Raw genomic sequence first — 23,339 nt, forward strand, 5'->3', positions numbered from 1 at the left:
CATTTGTCGCAGCCAGACGCGGTGAATGCGGCTCTCTGCCCTATGTAGTGTGGCCCTTATGTTAGGGAGGTGGTGTTATGGTGCACATGTGTGTGAATAGATGAGGTGGTGGAGGAGGAGGCAAATAAGAGGCTTTATTCCAGGTGGGCTTAACATTAATAAAACCCTCCTCCTCTCACTCAAGCATTTTTACAACCTCAGTGCCCCCTATTAGAAGCTCTCTATCTTCTACTCTCAGTCTCTCTCCCTCATTCACACTCCAGAGTCCAATATTAACTTACTTGAACCAAGTTACCAAATGAGAATAAAAATTGGCTTTAGTGAGTAAAACAAATGCCCTGCTGCTAACTATTAATTTATTTGTGCATTTTATTATTTAAAATATTTATTCATATATTTATCTATGTAACTATTTTAATGATAGTTAAGTTTTTATGGTTTAGCTTAAAAATGCTAACCTGATTATGCTTTGTCCCCTGTTTAAATATGCACATACAGTTGAGTGCTAGTAAGAGGCTAATTCTCTCTTGAAATCTGTGTATGTTTATACACACATCCTTCAGACCTTTTGTAATACATAGTAATATGCACATTTCCTGTGGGGGGCCTCTTCTTGTGGCTCCTTCATCTCAGACTGTAATTACACAGTGTTCGCTGTGATTTTTCAATTTCTGAAGAGGCTGTGCTGAAGGAGTTGGAGGGAGAGAAAGAGAAGGATGTGGAGGAAGAGTGAGGTGCATTTAATGAGCTCAAGCTTTTCTCTCTCAGGCACTTCAGCCTCATGCTAGCAGGCATAGAGAGCCTGCGTGATGCTGGAAAACACACACAGCTTTAGGTAGCTTGCATCTTTTTACTAGTGGAAAGACATGTGTAGCCAAAAGCATGTAGAAAACCAAACACCACACTAATATGCACATTTTCTGTAGCCAAGAATCTTTGTCCTTCCCTAAAGGTTCTATTCCTCTGGGAGATACTTTCGACTAGATGTTGGAACATGAATGCAGGCTTTCACAGGAGCATGGAGTAAGGTCAGGCACTTGCCGTTGGGTGAAGATTTGACTTAATTGGAGTCTCCACATGCTTTTGACTGTGGCAGCTAATTATAATTACTTCCATCCCAGCTAAAACTAAAAATAAAGCATGTGCCACATTTCTAGAATAATGAAGACAGTGTGTCTTTATGAAGCCTTTTTTTTTTTTTGTAGTTGCTGATTACACCATAAAGAGAAGATGTTCAGTCTGTAATCTAATGCCATTACTTATTCTTAGTCTTTTCTTTTAAAGTTTTCTTTCGATCCTGTTTGTGAGACTGCAGAGACCTCACCATCTCATTTAATTTGACATAATTTTGCTTTTATTTTATATTCAGTCGTTATTTAATATTTACACTGTTCACATGTTTTAGGTCAGAACGATTTGTTTTTATTTGTTTTTAAATGAATAAAAATGACACCAAAAAAGAACGTATATAATTATGAAATCTAAAATCAGACATGGAAACATCTCCTAGGCATGACTCTTGTGACTTAACTTTTTGTTTGCTGCTCTTTGTAGGGCTGCCCAGAAGTTGAACCTCTCCAAAGCGGAAGAAGCCTCAGCAGCTTCCGCCTCTCCCACCCTGACCCCAGAAGAGCCGTTCTTCTACACTGATGGCTTCAGCGCCAGCCTGCAACACTAGCCTGCCCCACCTGTACCCATATCCCTTAGGGCAGGGTCAAAGGTTAAGGACAGCCCTGGGATGGGAAAGGTACAGTAAAGTATTAATTGCAAGTTTTTTGCCACCTTTGCGAATTTTTAGACATTTTTGGATTTAAATGGTTTACAAAACCGTGATAAAAGCCTAGCTGATTAAGGTTGTGCCACATTTTTGTAATCTGACCAGTGAGTAACGGACAATCTTGAAACCATGTTTTTTTTCTTCTATATTAATAAAATGACATCATGCATAAACCTGGCGGTTGCCTCTTCTTAAGAATGCCCCCGTGGGTTTATCAGTTTAGCTAGTTCTCGGTTACCGTGAAAGCAGACTGTGTGTGACAGCATGGGTTGGCCCAGTTGTCCTGATTCCCAGGCTGTTGGAATTCCAAGAAGCTCCTTCTGGAATGCCAGACAGCATTCCTTGTTGTAAGTGACTGACAGGCTGTGGGAGTGGGAAAAGCAATGTATGAAAACAGAAGGGTCAGATAATGACATCAGGGGCATTTGAATGAAAGGCATATTTCTCTCAGAATAGAGCTGTTTATTAGAGCTGGACAGTCAGACTACACAAATGCTGATGATAAGACAACAACTGAAGGGCCAAATTTGTGTCAAATTTTTGGATTATTTAAAAACCAAATTTATCGGTATTCCTTTTGATGATCTGGAATATTTTGCCTGTGGATTTTTTCAGTATATGAGAAACAATGAACAGATCGTATGACTTTGTTTGCTATTTGACATTGTAAGGCAAAATGATAACTCTCTGAACCTGTAGCAATGTAAACTATTATAGCTGATAAAATAAGCAAACTGGCAGTCCCAATTGTCCATGCTAGTTGTTAATCAGAACTCAACCTTTTGTGAAAATTACAGTTTTAATTACAGTAACTAAACTAATAAGACTTCTCCTATAGGACGCAAGATATTAAAATTCTGTCCAACACTGATAAACTGATCATTCTTTTCTTATTTACTGACAGATATTAAAATACTGTACAGTTTTTTTGTTTGAATTCATAAAACATAAAACACTTAAAAGTTAAACCACACGCATTTTAATGATGCAGTGAATTTTATGCACCTACAAACTTCAATTTACCCACAATTATAATGTACAGAATATTTATTTGAAGATTTGCTTAGGATTTTAAACAATGTTTAAATTGGAGTTTTTTTTTGAAGATTAAAGAATAGTTCACCCAAAATTATGGCATATTTTACTCACCCCCAAGCTCATCTTAGGTGTATATGACATATTGACTATGTAAATCGGGTATATCCATCATGAAATGAACCTATATGCCTTCAGGGTTTATCACATGTCTTTTAAAGCAAATAGATGGTTTTTTGCAGCAAAAATATTTATAGTTTTAAAATTATGACGTAAATAACTAACTGTTTTTTCTGCAAGAGCACCAGGTTCTGACTTCTTGGCTGCCTTCTGACTCGATGTACAACGATGACTTGAGTTGCATAATACTTTGAGTCATAGGTCATCCAATTTTTTGGGTGAACAATTTCTTTAACATAGATTAACGCAGTCTTAGATAATAGCAAATATAATCTAAATGTTAAAAACAATATTAAATATCCAATACCAATTAAATAAATAAAAATATATAATAATGGCCAATAACATGGTGCTGATATACAATATTATGTATTCCTAGATCATCCTAATGATCTAGGAATTAAGGCAGTACACTGACAATAACGTGTTTTGCTCTATAAAAAGACGTAAATCTCAGTGACTGGATGATCACTGTCATGCTAAAGCATGTTGGTATCCATTAGGCAAAGCACTTAATCTCAGGTCACCCAGGGGACTGTTTCTGCAATTAGTGTACTTTTGAGTCACTCGTGATAAAGAGCATCTGCTTAATATTAACCTACTAACCATAATGAGCTGAGGTTATGCCCTTTCACTGTCTTCTGTGGAGCATCTGTACATATACATCTAGTCATGTAACTGACAGTTCCCTATATACTCTCTCATGGACTCTCTAGAGCATCATGGAGCATCCCAGCATGTTGCCGCTATTTTGGGTAACAAACTCATTCCTTTCCTTAACACCCCCTGGAGGTCTAAAGCCATGGAAGATTGCACTGACCCATGTATGACTCCTCCTCCAGCACAGGTGATGCACTTAAATAAATTCAAAGAGATGGAACCCATTAGAGTCTGCTTTAGGATGACTTCTCTGTGGGAAAGTAAGAAGATAATGTGTGTTCTTAGCATATGATACTATAATAGACTGTTGACTCATAAACACCAGCAGGTGGTGAGGTTTATATGGCGTCATGTCTGCAGGGAAATGATCTGCTCATTAAGATGGTGAGGTCACCTGAGTTACTTCTCAAAATACATCCAGACACCTCTGGAGAGAGTCAGCTTCTTACATCATCCTCATATCCACTGCGGTGGAAAGGCTATGTGAAAAAGCATTTTCCTTCCCTTAATTGTGCACCTGATTGTGTTGATGCATTGTGCAAACACAGCATTAGAAAATGTGCACAATAGGCTTTAAAGTTCTCTAAAGTCACACCAAAGACAGGCAGCTGCAAGTTTTTAATGAGTTTTATCAAGAAACATGCAGTGAAGTGATTGCTAGTAAACCCCACAGAGTTGAAGTATGTTGCCTGCTGATTTTTGAGACACTTGTAAAGGAATGGGTATGGAACACTCTAGTTTTTTTTTTTATTTGTGGAGGAAGGAAATGTCAAAGTGCTTAGAAGGCAGCAGGTAGAGAGGAACAGGTGATTGTGAGAAGGCAGTGCTTATGCAGTGAGGGTAATGGAAGTGAATTTGTGTGAAAGACTGATTGACACATCACTGGAGCTTTTGCATTCAAGGGAATTGCTTGATTTGTCTTTTTATAGCAGGTTTAACAAAAAAAGGAAGAAGAAGGATTCGAGTTGTCTAATTGATAAATGCTCAAAGCTCATAGCAATTAAAACACCAAAGAAATTTGTACCATAATAATCTATTCAATACAATGATCACTTGCTGTCAGATTTAGTTGCAGCTGGGTTTGTTTTTAAAATAATTATTGCATAATTGATTATATTATTAGATAATTTCTAAGTGAACATTTCTGGACTACTATGTCAACCTCTATGTTATAAAAAGTGTTTTTATATTTGGTTTAGTTTTATCTCTTAGGGTATTTTTATTTTTTATTTTGTACACTTAAAATGTTAAGATTTTGACATCAAAAACATAATTTATAGGTAATGGGCTATTTTCTATAGTGTTTTGACCCCTCATCGGAACAGTGACGGATTGTAGACTGGAGTGGGGCTTAGTTTGTCCTCAATGCTGAACATGTCAGTATGAGCAAGGAACATGGTGAGCCTGATCGCAGAACAGAGATCCTCTTTCTCTCCATAAATTTAATTCTTTATCTCAGTGAGGACTGTAAACTTCAGGGGCTGTTTGCTGCTGAAAAGTGTCCCCAGTGACAGAGCTATAAAATAAGGTGTTAAACACAGGCAGTCGAGTACATTACTGCTTCATTGAGTAGGTGTAATAATTAACTGTTCTGCCTCAGTCGTGTTTCACTTTGCTATCATTCATGTTTATGACTGTAAAAGGAATAGACGCTGAATCCATTTTTCGTGTTAAGTACATTATTTTAACATATTTTAATATATTTTAAAATTCAATTTATTCCCTGCGTGGCAAAGCTGAATTTTCAGAAAATCTCCAATATTCAGGATCACAGCTTATTATCATCAATATTGATAACAGTTGTGCTACTACTACTAATAGTACTACTAGTATGACTTTAATGGAAAACGTGATATATTTTATATATTTGTTAATATTAAGTGTCTGTAAAGTGTCTAGGCACAACACGGTTGGCCTGTTTTCTGAATCCAGCCACACTTTACAGCAGGATGTCCCCTGTGTGAGAGCAGAAGGGCTTCTGATGATTACATGCTTTCAACTTTGCTAGTATGAGGGGAATTCTTGGCCAGGAAACTGAAAAGCATTCTCAAACCACTCAGTAATTGTGTGAATTAGTGGGTGGGAGGGTGCAATTATGCAGCCATATGCTTTGAAAGAAGTTGTCACAAATAAAATTATGTAGGACAACCAGTATGAAATGAATATATTTGTGTGCTTTGCAGGTGAAAGTAATGGTGAGGATATGCCCTGCCAAAGGATCGCGAGACACCTCAGAATCCATGTCCTTTCTCAGTTAGACGCCCATAAGAAACAACTGACCTTTTGTGAGCCGCCCACCTGCACACGCTCCACCTCTGCCAACGCCCCAAAGATGTTTACCTTTGGCGCCGTCTTTACCCAAGATGCTTCACAGGTAGAGTAATGGTTTAAATGCTTCCATTTTTGGCAATCAGCGTAATAAAAAGCAGGCATTTTACAAGTTATACCAAGGAGAAATCCTCTATTTCCTGTCTGTACTTATAATTTCATTTTGAACAAAATCTTCACAGTATTGATGTCAAACAGGCAGGACTTCCATGCTGAGATCAAAGAAAAGCATAAGGAGATATTCAGTTTTGCTTGGTTTGTGAGGTAGATAAAAGGTTTGGGTTGGTGAGTTGGGGTTATCGTTCCGAGCCCACAGCGCCTGAAGGATCTCAGAGGAGAAGATAACATAGCTCTTTTCTCTGCTTCCTCCTGAACTCTTTGGGAGTTTGGAGTCTTTGGGTTTCCTGTCCTAGAAACATCAGGTCTGATGATCAATGACTACCCCACATTGTACGGAACAAAAGAGGCTTTGAGCGAGCACACATCAGAGCTGGTTCTTACAACAACACTGTCAAAGCTTTCCTCAAGCTGCAAAATACACACACATAATTCCAGGGTTTGAAATCTTCATCTGTGTCCTTACTCTATTCTGCATCTCTTTGGGAAGTTTGCAAGGATCTATCCACCTGGATCTATCATTCTGTCTGTCTGTCTGTCTGTCTAGAACTATATCTATTCTGTCATTCCTTCTGTCTCACATTAGTCTTTTGTTCTGTCTGATGTTTTGTCTGTCATCTAGTCTGTCTGTTGTTCTTTCTATATGTTATCCGTTTAAACTGTATCTGTTCATCTATCTGATGTCCTGTCCTGTCGTTCTGCCAGTCTGTCATTATTATCATTTTTGGGTTTACCTATCTGTCTGTCTGGATATAAATACTGTATATACAACTAATAAAATAGAGTTGGTGTTTAAATCTGGGTTTGTGTCCTCAGGCGGAGGTGTGCTCAGGGACAGTGGCAGAGGTTATCCAGTCTGTGGTCAATGGGGCAGACGGCTGCATCTTCTGTTTTGGTCAAGCCAACCTCGGTTAGTAAATGTCTATTTAATCTAGTGCCCCCATATATTAACTTTATAATAATGCATTGTTCAAATGCATTTTTATTGGAGTAGCCTTCTGTCACATTAGACGAAAATAAAATAAACTGTTTTGGCTGCACTGGAAATTTCCTAACAGGGAGGCAGGGAAAAGAAGGGGAGGGCATATGTGTTTGAGCACTAATAGCGGTTTGTTGAACACAAAGTGCCCTCGTTTTACACTTTATGTTTGAAAAGCGCTCAGTTTCTCTCTCTCCTTCTCTCTTGTTGATCAGCCCCTCACTGTGTGAGACTGTATGCCTCCCACCGTGCTGCTTCAATCCCCCATAGTTAGCTTGGCTGCTCATTTGCTCTGCTTTAGCATGGTATATTCTCTGATGACTAACATCCTTGTGGGTTAATTTTATTAGCTTAGGGGCGTTTTACATAGACGGTACTATTATTAACACAAATTCTATTACAAACCTGCTCTTAAATCATTATGTAGTTAAGTCAAGCTAAGTTAATCAGTTGACAGTGTAATTTATAACATGTCTATGTTGACAAACACCGCTTAATTATTTTTGCCAATTTTTCACAAATTAAACCATATATAATATTGTCTTCCTCACATTAAATAAATAATACTGTCTACATGTTATCTCCAGTCGTCCAAAATCTTTAGAATGTTTGGTTACATTCCTCATCAGCAATATCCACTTTTTACTTCACAGGCAAAAGCTACACTATGATCGGCAGGGACAGCTCTACACAGAGCTTGGGTGTGGCACCCTGTGCTATCTCTTGGCTCTTCAAGCTCATCGAGGAAAGGAAAGAGAAAGCTGGCACACGATTCTCTATCCGTGTGTCTGCTGTGGAAATCTGTGGCAGGGAGGAGATGCTGCGAGACCTGCTGGCTGACTTTTCCACAGGGACTTCCCAGGACAGTCAGGGCGCAGGAATTTCCCTGCGAGAGGATCCGGTCTGTGGATCACAGGTACATTAGAACATTTGTTTTTTAGTATGCATAGGTCTACATAGTGTTCCTAAAACTAAAATAATAGAGCAAAGTGCTAGCAATTTCAAGGTCATGGGCTTGATTTTCAGGGAATAGATTACATATATAAAATAGATTTTTAGAGAAAACTTCTTAAAATATTAAATGATAATATATTAAATTAGGTGCCACATTTTTTTATATATACACTAATGTTCAAAAGTCTCCTATGCTCATTGTGGCTGCATATATTTAATACAAAATACAGTAAAAATAGTAATATTACAATAGCAATTTTGTATTTTTTAACATTAGTTGATGCATTGTGAATTAACAATTCAATTCAAAGTATCCTATTATTTAAATCCTAATTTATTTCATAACAATAATCATACCTAACCCAAACATTTGAACGAATGTAGTATACAGTAATTATTTGCCTTTTGTGAAGCAAAAAATGTTCTTTAATCAACATCAAATTACTTCTGTCTCCTTCTCTTTCTTTATCTTTGTGTTTCACTCTCACTTTAAACTGTGTCCAGCTGCAGAACCAGAGTGAGTTGCGGGCATACTCTGCAGAGAGAGCTGCATTCTTCCTGGATGCAGCTCTGGCAGCACGCAGCACCAGCAGATCTGACTGTAAGGAAGAGGACCGCCGGAATTCTCACATGCTCTTCACCCTACACATTTCCCAGTACCGCATGGAAAAGAGCATCAAAGCAGGAAGTATGGCTCACTGTGCTCATTTTCGTGTTTATTTAGGAAACAATGAGATATTTATGACATAAGATTTTAATATGTGGTTTCAGCTGTCTATTAAGAGCATAATAGCTTATTTTCAATGTTGATAAAAAAATGCTAAAATAATATTTTGAACAGCCATACCTTAACTTCCTGGTCCTAAAATAAAACAACTTCAAAGGCTATCTACTTCCACCTCAAAAATTAAGTTATGCCATCTTATTACTGTCTGAGAATTCATATCATATATCTTCATGCATCATTAGACTGTTACTGAGGGCAGCTGATACCTGGCTTCTCCATTATCATTCTCTCCATGTTCATAGAGAGTATCAGTTACCTCAATTTAGTCCCACTGATAACGGCTCTACGAGAATGCTAACAAGAATGGTTAGCACATTTTCATTACTGGGCGTAGCCATCCTGTCAAGTCAGCATGTCAACATTAGAATGATCATTAGTATTGCACACCCGTCGCTGCGATGCAGGCTGGGTTCTGGCCATTGACACTAGCCAGAATAGATTTTAATATGTAATGAGGCTGGAGTCTCTTCAGCAGAGATGTTTATAAAGCCCAGCATGAAATGAGAAGCTCGTTTGTATTCCCGCTCCACAGAGGGTTTTGGTTCCGAGGGCTGGCTTTGTAAATCCTGCCGACGTGAGGTTAATGGCCTCCATCTCAGTGTGAAATAAATGCATCTTCTGTAATGATACTGAATGAATTTTACTCTAGTGACCTACATGGGACTGTAATCTAACTAGCTGTACTTACTTTTATTGCTTGCTGTTTGATGGACTGCCAAGGATATTGAATCACCACTTACCTAGCAGAGATCCTATATCTAACTGCGGCCTCATAGGGTCCCCTGCAACACTGTTATGTGTGGTACCTGTGGCCTTTTTGATGATAAAATACTTTTTTTTTGTCTCAGCTTAATGTACAGAGCAACTAAGCCATTCATAGGTTATGTTTAAATGGGATTTTAAGCCCAAAGAGTCATTGGGAGTAAATTTATGTTTTAACAGACTGTGTATAACTTTGCAGTGTCCGGGAGTCGCAGCCGCCTGCATCTTCTGGATTTGGGGAGTTGTGAGTCTGATTTGAGTCAAACAAGAGATGGAGGGAGAGCCAGTGTCTGTCATTGGGTGCCCTTGGAAATGTCATCCTAGCCTTGGCCAATGGAGCCAAGCATGTGCCATACAGGTATGTGTATTGTGGTTCAATTAATCAATATAAACCAATAGTGGGAGATGATAGATCTCTTTTAATGGTGGTAATGTGTCTCTGAGCACACATCGAAGTTCTCGTGATCTGCATCTGCAAGTGCTTCATTCTCACCCTCCGTAGATCAATGAAGCTAATTAGAAAGCTTTGCAGGGAGAGAAGGCAGCCAGGGTATATTGGACTTGATGTGGGATGTAGGCCTATTGATAGGAATGTGGGTCAGAGAGCAGCAGATTTATGCTGAAAGGAAATTAAGAAATACTCACCGGAAGGTGGGATAGTAAATACAGTTGACGTGAGCAGAGAAAATTAATCTTTTTCTTTTAAATGTGGAAATTCGGAAAATAGCATCCTCCACAACAGAGTAAAATAAAAACATTTCAAATCAGGTCACCAGAAAGTGAGTATTTTCTTTGGATTCCTTTCATTCAAGTATGATTCATAATCCTCTATTTTTAAGACAACCTCTCAATGATGTTAGAGGAAAAAATGTTGTAAAGCCTAGCTTCCTTTTTGGCTAACGAGACTATTTTTTGATGTATAATTTAGAGACAGCAAGCTTACCATGCTGCTGAGGGAATCGCTGGGCAACATCAACTGCAGAACCACCATGATCGCCCACATCTCTGACTCGCCAGCCAATTATGCCGAATCTCTCACCACTGTGCAGCTTGCCTCCCGTATTCACCGCATGAGAAAGAAGAAATCTAAGGTTTGTGATTCAAATTGATGTATTGATCATTCAAATAAAATATGCTCAGCTATTCATAGTTCTTAAGAAAATACTTGAAGCATTCATTCATAGTGCCATTATAATAGGTAGGTCCTGCAATAAACCTTTCTCAAAGTTATTTAAAAAAGAGAAACATATGTTTTGGGCTAGTATTTATTGTAAAAAAGCGATTAACAGTAATATTTTACAGAATATTTTTGTAAATACACTATTTTTATTTTGTGCAATGACAGCATGGTATTTTCTGATATTTGTATCAACATTCTGTCCACATTTTCTTCTTGTCTTCATACATTCTACAATAGGTCAGGACTGTCATTTTCCTAAATGACATTTTTTCTTTTATTCATCAGAATCATTCACAATTTAAATAACGACTCATGCATTGTCAGAGAAACAAATGTTACAGTGATAATTTAACTGCTAAATTTCTCAGTGACCTATGTCATGTAATCAACAAATGTAATCAATGCATTTGTTCCAGAGGGAGAACAGCATGTAACCTTTCCCATCACAGAAGCAATTTTCACCATAATTAAGCTGTTTTGACAGAATATATTAATATTTTATAGACCTAAAAATACTTTCGTTTAACTTATGCATAGTATTGACAACTATTGTAGCTTCTCCTTTGGTGTGCACTTTTCACCTTTGTTAATATTGACATGCTGTTTCATGAAATTATCTCTCTCAGAATTTATTGTGTGCTGTGAAAGAGCTGTTTGCAAAGATATATTGAAGTCATTGTGGTATGTTATTGTGTTCAGTATGCATCAAGTTCCTCTGGAGGGGAGAGCTCCTGTGAGGAGGGACACATCAGACGAAGACCCTTCTACCCTCGGACTGTGGCTCTTGACCCAGACCACCCTGCAATGTTATCCAGTGACCCAGATTACTCCTCCAGCAGTGAGCACTCATGTGATACAGTGATCTATGTGGGGCCTGGTGGGACCCCTATCTCTGATCGTGAACTCAGCGACAATGAAGGCCCACCTGCATTTGTTCCTATCATTCCCTCCTGAACAAGAAGCGTGTAAAAGAGGATCTAAATCTGATGGCGACCACTTGAAATGCAACACTTTTGCTGAGTTACAGGAACGGCTTGAGTGTATCGATGGCGGTGAGAACACATCTGTCTTCACTAGTGAAGGAAAAGGCCAACAGACAGCTTCGAAAAGTGGTGTGGAAAAAGAATCAGAAGGGGCTTCTGTATCAACCAGGACCACCAAGTGTTATCTTCAGAAGCCTCCGCACATGCAACATGGGGCATCATCCGAAATTCACACAAATTTAGGACAAGATTCAGAGCCTGTTGTGAGAGAGAAAGTTTTTAGTAGAGTACCTTTACAAAACCCAATGCCTCTTCATCCTTGCAGAACGTCTCAAAAACCTTGATTTTGAATACTGAGTGTGGCCTAGCCACACGGGCACCTCCAGTAGGTATGAGCCAGCAAGCCCTAAGGCAGGGAGAACGAGAACGCAGTGAACCCTCAATTACTGATAGATCCCATCACCTCAGTAGAAGTCCTATGGAAGTGAGCCATCTACGTGCTACTCTGAGGAACAGGTGCCTCGATAGGGATGTTTTAAGGACTACAGTTACACTGCAGCAGCCTGTGGAGCTCAACGGAGAGGATGAGTTGGTGTTTACAGTGGTCGAAGAGCTACCTGCTGGTCTGGTTCCAGACAACGGGAGACCATCCAGCATCATTAACTTTAACACAGACTGCTCTTTGCAGGCCCTGGCATCTCACTCACGGCCTGTTAGCATTATCAGCAGCATCAACGATGAGTATGATGCCTACACATGCCAGATGAACAGGACCCAAATGAACCAAGGTGCTACTTCCAAGTCACAGGAGGAATTAACAGCTGGCAATGCAACTTCACACTCTTCAGTCAGCTCCTGGTCTAGCAAGACAAATATTCATACCCCAAGTAGTGATGAGACATTAAAGGGAGTGCGTAAAGGACAAGTCAGCAGCTCAATGATGGATTTACCTGGTGGTTTAAACATTGAGTCTTTCTCCCAACAAAGAACAAATAGTCCACTGGGTGACAGTGGAATTTACTTTTCAGATTATGATTCTGCAACCATTGACAAATTGTCCATATCTAAGTGCCCTCTATCTCATGACAGTACCAAAGCATCCCTCAGTGGTCCAAAGTTGATAAGATCTAATAGACTCATGACCTCACAGTCTGCCCAAATCCCATACATTTCTACACTCCCTAGAAAGACCACCCAAACTGCATCCTCTAGCAGTAACTACAGCCATGAGCTACAACGCCAAGTTAGCAGAATAGATGAACATTGGACCCACAGTAGTAGTGGGCTACACTCAACCAGGAATTCAGAGTTTAGCTCTGTTAGCAAACCACCGAAAAATGGCATGAGTGGGATTCCATCTAGAAAGACAAACGGGAATAGCAACAGTGTACCTCGCCCTCCTAAAAATTTGTCGTCCGCATCTCAAAGGGTTGTGGATGGTTGTGAGAAGTCTAGTGTTAAGAAAGGGGACCTGAGCAAGATGCCTCAGCTCAGGAGAGGAGCCACCACACTTGGCATGGTCTCAGTGCCCCATAGCTCCTCTGAGATGAAATGGGGCAGTGATGCCTCTCAAACAACTGGTAGTCTGAAATTCTCATCCTTAGGAAAGAGAGCAAATGGACAGAAGGGTAGTATGCTCCCTAAGTCTGGAAGCATGTCACCCCCTGCTCCACCTGTCCGAAAGTCAAGCCTCGACCAGAGAACTCGCATTTTGTTGTCTCCTAGTGCCTTAAAGTCAGTAGGTAATGATGGAACAAGATTGTCTTCCTCCAAAGCATCGTTTTCTGAGGAAGACTTTGATGTTCGAGGTAGAGGGGAATCCTTTAGTTTTAAGTCATCCAGCCTGAAGACAGCTTCTAGTCTCAGATCACATAGTGCTAAAGGAGACAATGGGAGGCATTTTGGTAGTCTTATGTCGCTTGAAAGGTCTGACAGTTTAACCTCAGTGGGTTCCAAACCAATAACATCAAGAGAAAACAGTAATGTCAGTATCGGTAGCACTGGCAAAACTGCTAAAATGGTGCCAAAACCTGGGACACCCTGTTCAATATCTACACCAACTGCTACTTCCCCTCCATCTACTAGTGGAATTTGTAAGCTTGGACAGATAAAAGCTAGTATAACTCCTAGATCCATTGTTGGGAATAGCAACAAAGGGAAGACCTTGTCAAGTACTGGTTCAAAGACTCTAAGCTCCTCCACCAAGTTCCTTGCCGTCTCAGCAACTCGGAACACTAGTCTACCTCCAACTGGAAAGCCCCCAACTCGCTCTATCACAAGCTCCAATGCTAAACAAGGAAGAGGCACTATTATGGGGACAAAGCAGGCGATTCGTGCAGCCAACAGCCGAGTCAGCGAATTAGCAGTTGGTAGCTCCAAGAAACACCTCAGGGGCTCTGACCAAGCAGACGGCAGCAATGATACCAGGACTTCCAGTGAGACACCACTGGCTGCTCCTTTGCCTTCTCCTTACAGCAAGATCACAGCCCCTCGCCGTCCTCAGCGGTATAGTAGTGGACACGGTAGTGACAACAGCAGTGTACTTAGTGGTGAACTGCCTCCTGCCATGGGGCGCACTGCGCTTTTTTATCACAGTGGAGGCAGCAGTGGCTATGAGAGCATGATCAGAGACAGTGAAACCACAGGTAGTGCATCTTCTGCCCATGATTCCATGAGTGAGAGTGGAGTGTCCACGTCCAGTCGAACAAAGGCCTCAAAATCTCCCAAAAAGAGATCTAATGGTGAGTTTTACTGGAAATCCACTCATGGCACTATTTACTGGTGATCAATTTGAAATTTATTAGATGGCCTCCAAAGGTTAGAATGGAAATTAAATAGTATATTTAATCTGCATTTATCCCCAAATCTTTAACCAATTACAAGCCTCATACATATTTAAAAGCATGACAACAAACTCTGCTATACATCTCCGCCCCACATGAAGAGCATTACATTGTGTGACCTCCAGGCCTGCAGCGACGCCGTCTAATTCCTGCTCCTCTGCCAGACACCTCTTCTATGGGCAGGAAGGTTGGTGCAGCAGGCCAGTGGGTCGATCTACCTCCCTGGGGTGCTATGAAGGAGCCCTTTGAGATCAAAGTTTACTGAAATTGATGACGTGGAACGCCTTCAAAGACGCAAAGAAGGGCTGACAGAGGTAAGAAGACAGCATGTCACTACAAATGAATTATATACTGTGTGTATGCTAATTACTGATTTCTAATTCATTTAATTCAGTGTGTCTCAAAAAGTAGTATTCAAGCAGTTTATTTGGCAAGAAATGCTAAATCATTGGTTAAAAATACATTTGAAGTGGAGGACAGGTATTTCCCTATACTGACTTTATTTATCAGTCCCAGCATCACGTTTTCATTTATGTTAAATCTAATAGCATCATACTTATGAGATTCTGATGTTTTTCTCACATCCAGTGACAAGTACAGTTGTCAGGAATGAAGCTTATCTCTGTGACAATTACTCTGTTGGCTAATTGATTTTAGATTGAACTGATAGCTTTAGTTGGACAGGGATGACTGGTGTTGTAGTACAGAAAGAAGTGAGATTAGCTAAGATCTTTCCAGAGAGAGAACGAGATGGTAAAAGAGATAGAAGGAAAGAGAGGACTGGGGAGGGGTCAGGGGGGTCCGTGATGAATGAGGTGTGGCTTCACAATCTGTGGCCCGCCTGATCGGTCTTTATAGCTCACTCCACACAGCGCATCTATGGGTCATTAACCGTTTCTCTGTGAGTTTCTAACCCTGATCACACAAGCAATTGTGTGGAGAAGACGAGAGGAAAAGACATTAACTCAGTCGAATGACGCTGATTTATTTTCAATTAAGAAAAAATGATCTCAGCTCACATATTAGAGTCTGGCAGTTTGCTCATGAAGAATTAGGCTGTACACCCGCTTGAATCTGTATGAATGTGAGTAGGAAGTTATATAGCTCCTAAGTTTATTCATGTTTTGTGAAATTAACTACTGTTTGCTGTGAGTATAGCATAAAACTGAAAAGAGATTTTCCTCATGTGTAGTTGACATACTTGAGATATTTCCAGATAAAAAAATAGCTATTTTGCATTTTTATTTACTTTCTAATGACCACCTGGTTGTGACACAATATATTTGAAAGGAGGAGTGTAATCTATACTGTAATTCAACCTTTCAGAAACAAGTTCCTCCTTTTTAATCCCTTTAGCAAACGTGCATATAGAAGTCCAGCAAGCTTTCAACCTGGATGCTAATTTTATTTCTAGCTTGGCCCTAATTAATCTGACCGAAGGGCTAAGGACTTAAATCCTCTGTACAGGTTACAAGCATTGAATCAATTTGTCTTAAGCCATTGCACTTTAAATCGTTTAAAGCACCTGCTAGACATTGTCTTAAAGCACCTGCTAGACATTGTCTTGGAATAGGTGCAAGAGGTTTGTGGGTGACTGTAAGCAACTCACACTGCTGTTTCACACTTGCAGGGTTTGCAGTATTTTAACGCCCGCCTTAGGATGCTGGAGAAGAGGCAGCAGCAGATCAGAGAGTTAAGAGCCAAGCACGAGAAGCTGAAAAAGGAGCTAGATGACGCTAAGACTCGTCTCATGCTGGACCCCAGCAAATGGATGGGAGAATGTAAGTTCCCAAGTGTATTGTTGTTTAATGTCAGGGGATTTCAAACTTTTTCCATTCTTATGAATATCAAGTGATGACCTTCTTATAAAGGACACACTTTTTAAAGTATTGGAAAGTGTATATTTTATTGCATGACCCATCAACGCATGATTATATCCAGAATTAAATCCTACAATTTTCTTGTTACTGCACTAAATCGGTAAAAATCATGATTGCTAACAGAACAAAATAAATGTGATTAATCTCATGATTTCGTACTTTTAAAAGCTGAAAATCTATGTCGCATAGTAGCATCTTAAGTTGACAAGTTAACTTGCCTCATTGATGCTAATTTTCCACTGCTCCTTTATGGCCCCTTTGACCTCAATTTGTGGCTCCTTTGACTTCTTTTTGAAAACTAATTTATGTGACACTGAAAATGATCAAGTATAACACAAAAATATTATTCACACTTTTGTTTGGCCGAGTGGCCTGGTGTACACGAGCGACTCTGTTCATGCTACAAATTTCACAAGCTTTTAGCCAAAAGGACTTTCTTTTGGCATTTTTAATGTGACACTCTACCATGCATCAAGGTCAAGAATGATTAATTTTACCATGCATCTTACACAGCATAAGTTTCCCAGTAATGTGATGTAGACTAATGGCTCCCTTTATGACTTTAATTTAAGTGTTTGAACTTAGTGCCAGAGGATTTACAAGAAAATGCTGAGGTAATGGTGCATTCACAGAAATGTCTTGAGCATTGGCTACTTTGAATTGGTGCCTGAGACTATGTATTACAATAATGGATGACATTGGCTTTCTACAATATTCTCCATGAATATAAACTTTGAAACAATTTGTTGACCTTATGTTATTTGCAATTCCCACTGTTGCTGTCTTCAACACTTAAACTGTAAGAGCTAACTCTGGACACAGACTTTATAACAATGACCAGGATTTTATAATATTTCAGGGTTTTTTCAAATTTATTTATAAAGACTTTCAGTATCAAAAATTCAATAATTTGAAGAAATTGAAGCTAAATTATTGTATTAGTATCGTTAACTCTACTGAGATTGAAAAATAACATTGCCAGCAGCAAAGAAAGCTTGATTCTGTATGCTGATTATGTTTTATTTTGTATTTGCATTACAACTACCATAAAGCACCAATACAACAACCTTGATATTGCAAAGTATCTGCCTCTACTTTGCTAGAAGAAACACTTTTGCAAACAGTATGCGGGAGAAGAGCCTCAGGATGTAAAGGAATAATGTAGAGAAAACGATAGAGGCAGTGAATATGCGTGTTTGTGTGTGTTCTTGAATCAATAAGGTATTATTTTCCTGTTCTGCAATCTTTACCTGCCCACTGGCCAGGTGATGTTTACTATTCATGTGAGATCGCTGTCTTGGGTAAAGCTGTGATTTGGGCTGTCATGCTGTATAAATCAGACGCTCTTCAGAGCCTAGTAAACTGAGGATGGTGTTTCTACAGTACTTCTCCCACACCAACCAACCATCACATGCAGAGATTTTTGTTTATGTATCAAAACGATAAAACTATCTATCTAGGTATGTCAGCAGGGCTGCATTGCACAGCACATATAGTTACATTATGTAGCACGATAATGTGGCTTCTATATGTGCAATTATTTTAGAGATGGCTTGATTTTTTTTTATTTATTTAATTTATTTTATTATTTAATTATTACAAAAAGTAAATTTAGTCAGTATACGTTATTATTCCTTTTACATCCATATTGTTGAATTGATTAATTTATTTTACATTTTTTGTACAAAATTTAAATTTTAATTAGCCTACCATGTCCTGTAATTTATTTAAAACATATTTAGTAACATTTTAGTATAGGTATGACGTTTCCGTCAATAAATTCTTAATTTGCTGTTTATTAATAGTTAGTGGTTGTTAAATTTAGGTATTGGGTAGGATTAGGGATGTAGAATAAGGTCATGCAGTATAAGGCATTATTATGTGCTTAATTAGCACTAATAATTGGTTAATTAGCATGTACATTAATCTAGTAATATACAAGCTAATAAGCAGGGCTTGGCATTAACTCTTTTTGCTCACTAGTTGCAGTGGTTAGTGGTTTTTCAAATTTACTAGTCACAATATTCTTGTCTTTCATATTAATACTGCACATGTGGTTTTCAGGGAACTTCCTTCTCTTGGTTCCTTCAACTAGGTTGTGTGTATAAATATAAAAACAAATGTACTTTTTTTTTCTTCTGTGTGCATTTGTTCATTTGTTTTGATTTCTTCATGAGATTCTCTGACATAGACAAGCTGCGTGATCCTCATTGGTGTTACCTTGCTGTTACTCGTTATCTTATTAATCACTGTCTACATGCACTAAATGCACTAAAATCGGAACCATTCTTACTACAATTTCAGTGCAGTAAGATGTTTTAATCAGATTAGTTGTCCAATCGAGCAAGTAAAATTATCTTCTTTTACTTTTTTTTACTTTACTTTTACTCAAAAGTCTACTTGTCTCAGACAAGAATCAATTTCGAGTTCTATTATTATATATAAAATTCAACCCGCAAGAGTGGCTCATGGGAGTGTAACCATAAAATTAAGTGTTACCCATATTGGAAATGTAATGAATTAAAATGTGGAAATAAATTAGCATCCCTAAGTTAAAAAAAAAAATTCTGTTTACATTTTTCACCCCTTTTCCATCAGTTGATGTGGACCCAGATCTGGACCAGGAGTCGCAGGACTACCTGGAAGCTCTGGCTCAGGCCACAGGAGACCTGGAATTTTGTGTCAATCTATGCAAGTCTCGTGTGATGATGGAAACCTGCTTCGATATCGCTGTGCCCACGATCCCAGGACAGAGCGGACAACAGGAAATGGAGGTCTAGAAGAGAACAAAACAGGACATTGTTGGCAAGCTAGCAAGTTAGAAAGCTGTTTTTTTTTTTTGAGACTGTCCTTCAACAAGTGAGGACGTCGAGTGGTTAGAAACTCCCAGAAATGATGAGAAACATAGAGACTGAAAACAACAAGAGCAAGACCGTGTCCTGAGATCTTCGTTAAACTTTACCAGGAAGTGCCTTAAACCAAAAAAAAAAATCCCAAGAACTATCTTTGTTTTATGATTGGTGCTAGTATTGAGACCAACTCTCCCAAGTACATTTTGAAAAAGTATTTTGCATTGCAATGAAGTGTATAATGTATTTATAAGAGCTAAAGTGTGTAAAATATAGTTTTAAGTATTAAACACAAAAAACTCCCCGTACTATTGCCTTTTCTAATATCTAAATGACCGCAATTAGAAATCACATTTTGAAATCTCTGCCCCGACTGGATAAAGATGCTGAATCAGTGGCACTGTCATCTGTCTCATCTAGTTACAGTCGCTCTGCATGCTGATTGGCTCTCTGGTACAGATCTACTACTTTACCTGATTGGTGCAGCTGGTGGCAAATCAAAAATTGGAGCTCGTCTCAAACACTTCTCAGGACATCAAACCGAAGTGAGTTTGTACTTCAATTTCAGTGTGTGCTGTATGCGTCATACTGTAACGTATGCATGTGTCTGTTCTTCTCTGATCATGCAACATCCAGCGTTAAGCTGGTTTCTATTAACGTAAACAAATTCACTTTATCTACCTGAACTTCAAAAGATTATGCCTTTCTACACTGAAAATGAATATGTTCAGATATACAAACGGCTTTCATCTGTTGACAATATCACAGCACTGGACCTTCTCCTCACTGTGTCCCGTGATTTATCTTCAGCCTGTACTGTTTGATGATTTTTGTTTGTCATGTTAATCCTTCAAGTGTCTCTGGAGAGAAGTGTGACTGCTGTTTCTCATAAAGAAACAAATAGAAGAGATTATTGGGATTTGAAGTAGAAAATGTGGCTATTTTTTTACATCTTAAAATTCTTTCTTGTTTACGCTGTTGGATGATTCTTTATTTAAACAGAGAAAAAGACTCAGGCTTTTTTTCTCCAAGTTGCTGCATGATATTTTCTATTTGTTCTTTATAAAATTGATTTAATTATTTTCTCTTTGTTTTGTTAGTCTGCAATTTCTACTAATAATTTAAGTTTAGCAGATTTGCCAAGCATTTAGACTTTTTCAATGTCTATGCCATGTTATCAGTGTTCCTGCTTTGTATTGTACAGTTTTTATCCTTTTTAAAAATCATGTAAAGACTCCTAAGTTTTCATTAACATAAAGTTATGAATAAAAAGAATGTTTCCTCTTTATAATTCTTTGTGTGGCTATTTCATTTTTCTGAAAGAACATTAGGAATTTTTCTGTCATAAAGACCAGAGTACAAATGTAATAAAAATATTTTGTACATAGATGAAAACCGGAATGAATTCTTTGATTCTTCTTTTTAAGAAATGATAATAATGATGTCCACCAAATCAGCTTATTAGAATGATTTCTGAAGGATCTTATGACTAGAGTAAAAATGTTGAAATTCAGCTTTGCCGTTACAGAAAAAAATACATTTTAAATATATTAAAATAGAAAAGTTTTACAATTTATTTTACTGTATTTTTAACTTTAAGAGACTTCTTTCAAAATCTTTAAAACATCTGACAGAGTCAAAAGGTATTATTATACATGTTGGTATAATAATACAGTACAAGTTACTAATGATATGAACAAGATCATATTTCACGTGCGCAGAAGAAGAGACTTGCCATTAAAGCATTCGTCCACTGTGTACTTTTTACATTTTTACTGGTCACAATAGAGCTGATGAAAAGATACTCCTACACAGATGGCTGGAGCCAAAACAAATTTGAGAATTTAATCATGCCACAGATTGATCTTCATTAGGTTTTCAGCACTATAAACAATGTTTTACTGGCTTTGTGATTCATTTAGGCTCTTGGGCATTGTGAGTCTATATAGATGCAGAAGAGACCTGAGAGCTGCAAAGACCCAACAGGGTAAAATCACTTGGAGTGATTCCATCGGTGGCTTATTCCACCTGCTCTCTCCTGTTCTCCTCAGCAGATGGTCTCATCAAATGGATGGAGATGTTTTAATCAGTCTCTCTGAAGACATCTAGTCGTTTATGTCATAATGTGTCACTGAGAGTCACCAAGTGACCCTGTCAAGTTTGATGACTAGAAACACACTGAATCTGTTCCGCAGAAAAGCCTGCAGAATTTGATCGGCTGTCAATCGTAAAGTTCTGCACAAATCAAATGCACATCCTCCGATTGTTGGTCTTCAGTGCAAACCTTTAGATGCGTCTCATTCTGTATCTGTCTTTCTCTGTTCATTACATACATGGATGGGGGAGGGCAGGTTCAAAAGCAGACAGTCCAACCCCCAGGCTCTGAATGTGATTGAGTTCTCCGTCACCCTGTAAATGCGTGCAACAGAAACAGACAAAATGGAGGTGGAGTGCGTGGTATTTCAATTCCATCTTTATGCTTCTTGTATTTATATCGAAACCTACCATTGACTGAAAAATACTTGAAAATGCATGACAGAATACATGACTTTTATATTTTGGGCTTTTTACTTTTTTTTCCCAGCAAACAATCATTGTTTCTATGTTGTTTTGTTTAGATTTTTTTTGTTAGATTGTTTTGTTTTCCTCTATGCATTGTTTTATATTTGTGTGTGTGTTGTTTTTGGCTTGAGTTTGGTTTGATGCTTGGTTTGTGTTTTGTTTAGCTTTTTAAAGTTGCGTATATATTTCCTGCCTATATCTGTTAATGAAAAGGTATGCACTAACTTTTGGTATGCGAGAATGCTTGTTCTCCTCACATTGCCTTCTACGATGATCGAGTATGCTATGACACCATGATTGGGGAGCTGAAGCAGTGAACCAAGCAAAAGGAAGTCATTTGCTATGAACAAGGCTTATTTCCTGCAGTGACAGGTCCACAAACTGTGAGCATGCATTGGTGAATACAGTGTGATTGGCACACAGTGGTGACAGGGTGATGTATCTTTCTTTTTCTGGCACATTGAAATGTAAGGGTGAATAGTAGCAGGGTTAATTGCTCCTTGTTGTGAGGAGCCAATGTGCCGCCTGTCATGCCTATTGCATTAATCCCATCAGAGGCAGCATGTGCCCATCAAATACATGGCAACGATTACTGTGGCTCCCATTTGCGAGCGTAGCTTTGCCTAGCCTGAGGTAATAGTTTTAAAATTAATTTTTACTTGCTGTGTACACATTTGATGCTGTGCTAGGACATTTTCCTTATTTGTACATGCACATCAATTTGTGAAAGAACAGACATTTTGGGCTGCCAGCTAGCGAGTGGAATGGGTTACTTAGGTGCATTTTGCAAGAGAACAGTATTGTAAAAACAAGCACTCCAAAATCCCACGGTCAGAAAGATAGAGAACACACATTTAAATCATATAAATCTGTTTATGCCTTTACAGTTAGAATTATTTTCTCATCCTGGGAGAGGAGGCTATATATCATTTTTACTGTTTGTTATGCCTTGCGAGCTCAGATGAAATGGGGTTTATTGACTCATTTCAGAGCGAATTAGCCTCTGCTCTGAAGATAGCCTGGAGCTATCTATTTTTTTCCCCATCCTCAAACTGAGGATTTGAGCAGATTCTATATATCTTAATTAAACTATGTCATATGACCTCTACCAAAGTGTTTGTGTCAATTAGCTGTCAGCTTCTTTAATGGCACAGTTCAGTGAGGTCAGGATCAGCATATTTTTCTGCCAATAGCAACAAGCTAATGTAAAAAAAGCTAATTAAGGCTAATGTAAAAAAGCAACAGGCAAGTATACCAGCAATAATTTAAGACAAAATTTCCTTTTAATCTTTTTTATCTTACATACCCTCACATGCTCTTTAGTAGGCCCACTGGCTATCCACTTTTAAAGTGATGTTTAATAATGTTGTCAATCCAATTTATAAAGTACAGCATTTCTATGAAAAGTACAGTAGATATTATCAAAAAATTATTACAATTGAAAATGACTAAAAATGAAATAA

The 23,339-nt window shown here is 38.5% G+C and overlaps 1 protein-coding gene across 1 annotated transcript; it reads left to right on the top strand.

The window, feature by feature from the left end:
* The first annotated feature begins 5,034 nt into the window (after positions 1–5,034).
* On the top strand, positions 5,035–20,513 carry LOC122325490 (kinesin-like protein KIF26A). Its single transcript, XM_043220531.1, is given in 15 exon segments — positions 5,035–5,050; positions 5,836–6,026; positions 6,914–7,007; positions 7,730–7,992; positions 8,535–8,718; positions 9,779–9,859; positions 9,862–9,937; positions 10,508–10,670; positions 11,459–11,709; positions 11,711–12,027; positions 12,030–14,483; positions 14,711–14,847; positions 14,849–14,899; positions 16,216–16,366; positions 19,064–20,513. Coding segments are annotated over 15 exon segments (4,611 nt in total). The 3' UTR covers positions 19,246–20,513.
* Positions 20,514–23,339: the final 2,826 nt, after the last annotated feature.

The sequence above is a fragment of the Puntigrus tetrazona genome, chromosome 20, assembly GCF_018831695.1.
Source record: "Puntigrus tetrazona isolate hp1 chromosome 20, ASM1883169v1, whole genome shotgun sequence".
In the NCBI taxonomy this organism is placed as follows: Eukaryota; Metazoa; Chordata; class Actinopteri; order Cypriniformes; family Cyprinidae; genus Puntigrus; species Puntigrus tetrazona.